General features: G+C 59.8%; 1 protein-coding gene across 1 annotated transcript in view; it reads left to right on the top strand.

Moving 5' to 3' along the window:
• The first annotated feature begins 310 nt into the window (after positions 1 to 310).
• The window catches only part of ZC3H3 (zinc finger CCCH-type containing 3), a 101,308-nt gene continuing 94,429 nt past the window's right edge, over positions 311 to 7,189 (top strand). The window contains exons 1-5 of the mRNA XM_023228039.3: positions 311 to 452; positions 738 to 795; positions 1,135 to 1,324; positions 3,450 to 4,767; positions 6,321 to 6,517. Coding sequence (XP_023083807.1) covers positions 331 to 452; positions 738 to 795; positions 1,135 to 1,324; positions 3,450 to 4,767; positions 6,321 to 6,517 — 1,885 coding nt within the window. The 5' untranslated portion in view covers positions 311 to 330. The remainder of the gene's footprint in view (positions 453 to 737; positions 796 to 1,134; positions 1,325 to 3,449; positions 4,768 to 6,320; positions 6,518 to 7,189) is intronic.

Raw genomic sequence — 7,189 nt, 5'->3', positions numbered from 1 at the left:
TCCTGACCTTGTGATCCGCCCGCCTCAGCCTCCCAAAGTGCTAGGATTACAGGCGTAAGCCACTGCACCTGGCCGAATTTCCTTCCTTTTTAAGGCTGAAAAATATTTCATTGTTTGTATGGACCACATTTTGTTTATCATTCCATCCACCCATGGACACTTGGGTTGTTTCTGTCTTTTGGCTATTGTGAAAAATGCTGCAGTGAACATGGCGGCACAAATATGTTTGAGTCTCTGATTTGCATTCTTTTGGGAATATAGCCAGAAGTAGGGTTGCTGGATCATACCGTAGTTCTGTTTTTGTTTTCTCCTAGAAAGGCAGATTGCCACATGCAGCGCCTCATTTGGATGTGTCTGGAATCTTGGAAGCTTGACTACCCTACATTCTCCTACAAATGGACCTTGAGAACTTGTTTGGAGGTTCTAGCAGGGGAGCCCAACTCCTCTCTTGGGTATGGTCGTCCTCTTCGATTGAGCCGCAGCTTTGGGAGGGAGGCACATGAAACAGTGAGGAAGGAAGGGGACACTGGCCTAGCCAGCCAGATCAGCCGAATCAACCCTGGCGATCAGTGGGATGACAGGTGTCGCAGCCAGATCGCCCTCATATCCGGTAGTTCTACTTTTAACCTTTAGTGGAAATCTCCACAGTTTTCTGCGGTGCTGCGCCATTTACATTCCCACCAACAGCGCACTTGTACATGTTTCCACTGACGAACCAAAAACTTTCATGTTTTCAGAGGTTCAACATGTCTATCCAGGGAAACTTGCTCTCCGATGTCTTCTCCTCTGGCCACAGTAAGAGATTTCACAGACCCTCGTGGGTCAAGAGTAACTGTTAACTGGCCCTTCTCCCATGGGGTCCCCCTGTAGACCCCCAACTCTCAACTGGGGCGAAATGAAACGCAGGGACTGTGGGAAGGAACTGCGGTATGGGCTGGGAGGGCCGCAGGTCTCGCCCCTCGCCCAGTCTCCCAAGGGGACCCGATACCGGACTGCACAAGCTGGGCCGCGCGGCCTCCCAGAGTCCGAACCACCCCTTCCCAGAGGCAACCAGGCTACTTCCCGACGCTCACTAGTGACGTCCCCGCCTCGCTTTGCGCGTGCGCAGCTCCGCCTCCTTGCTGCCGTTGCCAGGGCGACGGCGGGTCGTCTGCGGCCGGCAGACATCCGGGCCTGCTCCCCGCGGCTCCGCGCCGGCCCGGCCCGCCCCGCCAGCGAGAAAAAGGTCGCGTAGAGATGACGTCGCGGGGGCTTGGCCGGGCGTCGCGGACTTGGGAGATGGAGGAAAAAGAGATATTACGGCGGCAGATCCGTCTCCTGCAGGGTAGGTCCGGCCGGGGCCGGGATGCGAGTCCCCTTCTTTCCCCCTCACCTCGCGGCGGGTCTCTGTCCGCCTCGTCGAAGGGGTCGCTCACCGCCCTCGTGTTCCTGGTGGCGGCTGGGGTGGGGAACGGTAGGGTCCTCCAGGACTTGTGGGCCGGCTCAGGGCCCGGGTCAGTCCCCGGCTCCAGCTTTGTGGAGGGAGCGGTGCCGGCCCTGCAGGGGCTGCATAGGGTGGAGGCAGGGCCGTCGCTTAGTAACCCGCGGGAGGCGACGGCCCTCCCCACCACCATGGTCTGTCGAGTCCCTCGGCGCCCACCCTCGCTCCCCGCGCCCCACTGCGGGACTGGGACTGGTTCGTAGCTCATTTCGGCAGAGCAGGCTCCGGGCGCACGCGGGTTCCTTCCTTGACGCCCGTTTTGTTTTGTTTTGTTTTGTTTGTTTGTTTTTTTGAGACAGAGTCTTGCTTTGTTACCCAGGCCGGGGTGCAGTGACGCTATCTCGGCTCACTGCAACCTCCGCATCCCGGGTTCAAGCGATTCTCCTGCCTCAGCCTCCCGAGTCGGTGGGATTACAGATATGCGCCACAACGCCCGGCTGATTTTTGTATTTTGAGTAGAGACGGGATTTCACCATGTTGGCCAGGTTGGTCTCTAACTCGCGACCTCAGGTAATCCACCCACCTGGGCTTCCCAAACTGCTGGGATTACAGGCGTGAGCCACCGCTCCCAGCCTCGACGCCCGGTTTTGATGCCGCGTTTCTCCAAACAGTCACACCTCCCTTGCCATTTCAGGCGCAGACTCAACAGGCTTCAGCTTCCACACTTAAACATTAAAAAACCCAAATTGGTGTTTCTAAACTTAAAAAAAAAAAAAAATCCATGTACGGACGCAATGGCCCACGCCTGTAATCCCAGCACTTTGGGAGGCCATGGCAGGAGGATGGCTTGAGCCCGGGAGTTTGAGACCATCCTGGGCAACATGACCAGACCCCGTCTCTACAGAAAAATTTTTAAAAATGAAATGGGCGTGGTGGCTTGCGCCTGTAGTCCCAGCTACTCAGAGGTGGAAGGTTCGCTTGTGCCCAGGAGGTTCCGGCTGCAGTGAGCTGTGATTGGGCCACCGCACTCCAGCCTGGGCAGCAGAGAAAAGCCACATCTCAAGTAAAAAGCCAAAACCAACCAAACAAAAAAAACTAATACAAATAAAAATTCCTTTTTGCTTTTACTCTCACAAAGGGAAGACTTAAGGATTGGGAAAGTGTGTATGGATAAGAGGCCAGGTGGACTGCCTCCCACTTGGGGACACTTCTTGGGCTCCCATCACACCTGCTCTGGGATGTCACCGCGTCTGGACATGGCTTTCTGTGTCCCCAGGGGCAGGGCCTGTGGTGGGGGAATGCTGATAACTGGGAGGCTGGCTGCTGCTGGTTTGCTGGTTGAGTCGGAGCATCCCTGGCTGCTGCTGCCCTTGCCTGTGTTCCTGGCCCTCCTGCACCGGGATAACTATCCAGGGACTTATTTGGAAAGTCCTGTGATTGTGTCAGTTTACTGCAGTAGGACTCTAGCCCATTGCTCTCTCCTCTTCTGCAGGGAAGACTGTGACATCTGGCAGGGCAATGGCCTCTGCTCCTGGTATTCTTTTTTCCTGTTGTCAGGCATGGCTTCCTCAGGAGTGTCAGTTCTGTTACCCTTAGTGGAGTGACTCCTTTCCATCTGTAGGCAAGCCAGAGGGCCTGTGCGGCAGACTTGTCCCCTCTGATTCAAAAAGTGCAGAGGGGATCGTTGCGATTCTCTTCAGACTGAGTGATACTTCTCATCAAAGGACTGTGGACTCAGCAGACCAGCAAATAAGGGTTGTACCACATGGTTCATTTTTGTGTTAAGCAGGTGGAAGTAGGATTGAAGTGGAGCTGTTGGAGAAAAGGCTCATAGAAGTGACAGGCCCAGGTGACGCGGACTGAGTTGTCAGTGAGTCCCCGGTGCTGGGGGCTGTGCCTCCGGAAACCGGCAGGGGCTCAGAAGTGAGATGAGCTCTGGGGGTATCTTGCCAGCTGATGCCCTTCCAGGGCAGTCATGATTCTTACGGTTACCCTCTGGCTAACTGAGCCTGTGGTTCTGTCTTCTCAGGTCTAATTGATGACTACAAAACCCTCCATGGCAATGCCTCAGCCCCTGGTACCCCAACAGCTTCTGGGTGGCAGCCACCCACTTACCACAGTGGCAGGGCCTTCAGTGCCCGCTACCCTCGTCCAAGCCGGAGGGGCTACTCCTCACACCATGGGCCTTCGTGGCGCAAGAAATACTCCCTTGTGAATCGGCCCCCGGGACCCTCAGACCCACCTGCCGACCCTGCTGTGCGGCCGTTGCACGGGGCCCGGGGGGGCCGGGCTCCTGTCCCTCAGCAGCACATCCTTGGGAGACAGGTCCAGCTCAATCAAGGTCAGAACGTGGTCATCAAAGTTAAACCACCATCAAAGTCTGGCTCTGCCAGTGCTTCAGGGGCCCAGCGGGGCTCTTTGGAAGAATATGAGGACACCCCCTGGAGTGACCAAAGGCCCCGGGAAGGTGAAGGTGAGCCCCCTCGGGGACAGCTGCAGCCCTCGAGACCAGCAAGAATCAGGGGGACCTGCAGTGTGGAAGATCCTCTTCTGGTCTGCCAGAAGGAGGCCGGTAAGCCCAGGGTGGTGAAATCAGTGGGCAGTGTGGGCGACAGCCCCCGGGAGCCCCGCCGGACGGTCAGTGAGAGCGTGATTGCTCTCAAGGCGAGCTTCCCATCCTCTGCTCTGCCCCCACGCACTGGCGTGGCCCCGAGCCGGAAGCTGGGTTCTCATTCCGTGGCCAGCTGTGCTCCACAGCTCCTTGGGGACAGGAGAGTAGATGCTGGCCACGCAGATCAGCCAGTTCCGTCGGGCTCAGTGGTGGGCCCAGCCAGACTGGCCTCAGGACCCAGGCAGGCCCGGGAGGCCTCGCTGGTTGTGACCTGTCGAACTAACAAGTTCCGGAAAAACAACTACAAATGGGTGGCTGCCTCTGCGAAGAGTCCCCGGGCTGCTCGGAGGGCCCTCAGTCCCAGAGTGGCTGCAGAGAATGTGTGCAAGGTCCCTGCTGGCACGGCAAACAAGGTGGAGAAGCCACAGCTCATAGCTGACCCAGAGCCCAAGCCCAGGAAGCCAGCCACGTCCTCCAAGCCAGGGTCTGCCCCCAGCAAGTACAAGTGGAAGGCCTCCAGTCCCTCTGCCTCCTCCTCTTCCTCCTTCCGTTGGCAGTCAGAGGCTGGCAGCAAGGACCATGCCTCCCAGCTCTCCCCAGTCCTGTCTAGGTCCCCGCCGGGGGACAGACCAGCCGTAGGACTCAGTGGCTTGAAGCCCGTCTCTGGGGAGACCCCTCTCTCGGCTTACAAAGTGAAGAGCCGCACCAAGATCATCCGGAGGCGGGGCAGTACAAGGTGGGCATCTCGGCCGGCTGAGGTGGAGTGTGAGGGGCTGTGAGGAGGGTTTGTTTGGCACCCCTGATAGATCTGCTGAGCTCGGAGCCTTGCCTGCAATTGGGTTCACATTTCCAGCAAGAAATGCAGCAGGAAGTGCTGCTGTGGTGGTTTGGGCTAGCCTGGGGCACAGACTTAGGAGGCAGGTTTCCCGTCCCTCACGCTGCTGGCAAGCCCATCCTTTCTCCTGCTGGTGAGAGATGAGCAGCTTCCATTTCAGTTGCACAGGGTTCACAGAGGGAAGGCTTTGTGCCAGGCCAGGCGCAGGGGGAGTAGCTCCCAGGGACCAGCCCAGGGTCCATGTGTCCCCAGGGGGATAGTGAGACAGTGAGAGCAGGTGTCTGCCCCTGGCCTGGAGCTGCCAGCCACAGGTCTGTGCTGGGAGGTGGACCAGGGCTCTGGGCCCTGCCAGGGGTGTCTGGTCTTTCCTTCCTGCCCTGTGTCTAGGGCTTGGGCTCCAGGAGACCTGGCCTTTGCTGGCCCCCAGGCTGAGGACCGCTCCAGCTGGGCTGATGGGCGGGGGCCAGGGGCTGCTGGTAGGCGGGAGTCTCCTTGGGCATTCCTGGCTTTGGGCTCTGTGGCCTGCCTCGCAGAGTGCTGAGGCTGCGGTTGGCCTCTGGTCCCAGGGCGAGCAGATTAGTGTTAGGTCCCAGCCCCCTTGGCCAGGCAGCCAGGCGGAGTCACTCACTTGCTTGGCACACTTCTCTCCCAGCCTCCACCCTTGCGGACTTGTGATGAGACTCGGATATGGTGTCATGGCGCAGTGCTTGGTCTGGGCTCAGGGACTCTTATCAGGTTGGCAGCTCAGGTGGCGGCTGCACCTGCTGGGCAGAGGGTGGAGGTCCTGCCTTCCGTCATCAGACACAGTGGCGCGTACTGTCTTGGAAGGCACCTCCTTGCTGCGCACCCCTGCTGCCTGGTCTAGGTCGCTGGGTCGTGTAGTTCATTCTCTCTGGCCCTGGTCCCCCAGACAGGTGCTGTCTTGAGGCACGTGGGCACCTGGCTCCCACTCCTGGCTGTTTCTCGGTGGCAGCTCTGCTCTAAACCATGCTGGCAGCTCCCTCTGTCCAGGAAGTGTGAGAGGGAGTGCGGAGAAGCTGCCCCCTTACTGAGGGGCTCGGAAGGCCACGTGGGGCCGGTGACCACTCTCCTCAGGGATGTTGGCCCTTCCCTTTGCCCCGTGCAGCGGCTCCTCTGGCCTGGGTAGATGGGGAAGGGGTGGACATATGTGGGGACGGAGCGCTGAGGCCCCTCTGTTCTCCCTGGGAGCATGGTAGCCTGCCCTAGTTCTGGGGTCATCTGGGATTGTGGATCCAAGCCTGCCGCCTCAGCCTGGCTGTGGAGGGTGAACAGAGCTGCCATGGGGTGAGGGAGGCCGGGTCCAGACAGGACCCGATGTGGCCGGGTCCTGGCCTTCAGGAGCTGCTCCCATGCTCCTCGGGTCCTGGTGAGGAAGGGTAGGTGGGCAGAATCCCCAGGGCTTGTTGAGAGCTGCCTGTCTTTTGTCTCCACAGCCTTCCTGGAGACAAGAAAAGTAGCCCCTCACCTGCCACCACCGCCAAGAGCCACCTCAGCCTCCGGCGGAGACAGGCCCTCCGGGGGAAGAGCAGCCCTGTCCTGAAGAAGACCCCCAACAAAGGCCTGGTACAGGTCACCACACACCGACTGTGCCGCCTGCCACCGAGCCGGGCCCACCTCCCCACCAAGGAAGGTATGCTGGGAGCAGGGGCGCTGGGTACTGGGGCTGGGCATGCTTGCACTGGATCTGCTGGCCTGTTAGGAGCCATGGGCACCTTCCCTGCCTCATGCTGTTAGAGGCCCTGGCTGGGAGGGCACTGCCTGGCAGACGGTGGTGGTGGGCTGGCGGGCAGAGGAGAGGGCCCGGGTGCTGCGCCCTGCAGTCTGGGTGTGGGATGTGCTGCTAGGCAGGCGCTGTGGCCTCCTCTGTGTGTCTCTTGGTATGGACCCACTGCGTCCCTCCTGAGGGAGGAGAGGGCGGCGGCTGCTGAGCCCTTAGACAGGGGCGAAGCCCTCACTTGTGCTGCGTGGGCACCCCCAGGCCTCTGCCTCCTCCAGGGCCCTTCTGTGCTGGGCTGGCTGGGGCTGCAGGTCTACCTGCCCTGCCCTTTCTGCGTGTCACATGGTACTGTGTGAGTGTTTTGAGTGGCTTGAAAGAATTGGTCTGGTCTCCCGCCATACCACTCTGAGTGCACCCAGTCCCACCTGGAGAGAAGTGGTCTGAGCTCCTGAGAGCCCCTGTGGTGCCCGGGGAAGGCCCCGGCCTGCGGAGATGTGATCTGAGCCCCTGTGGCGGCCGGGGAAGGTCCCGGCCTGCGGAGACGTGGTCTGAGCCCCTGTGGTGCCCGGGGAAGGTCCCGGCCTG

The sequence above is a fragment of the Piliocolobus tephrosceles genome, chromosome 7, assembly GCF_002776525.5.
Source record: "Piliocolobus tephrosceles isolate RC106 chromosome 7, ASM277652v3, whole genome shotgun sequence".
NCBI lineage: Eukaryota > Metazoa > Chordata > Mammalia > Primates > Cercopithecidae > Piliocolobus > Piliocolobus tephrosceles.
Note: the sequence above shows the minus strand (reverse complement) of the source record. Positions and strands in the feature narration are given on the sequence as shown.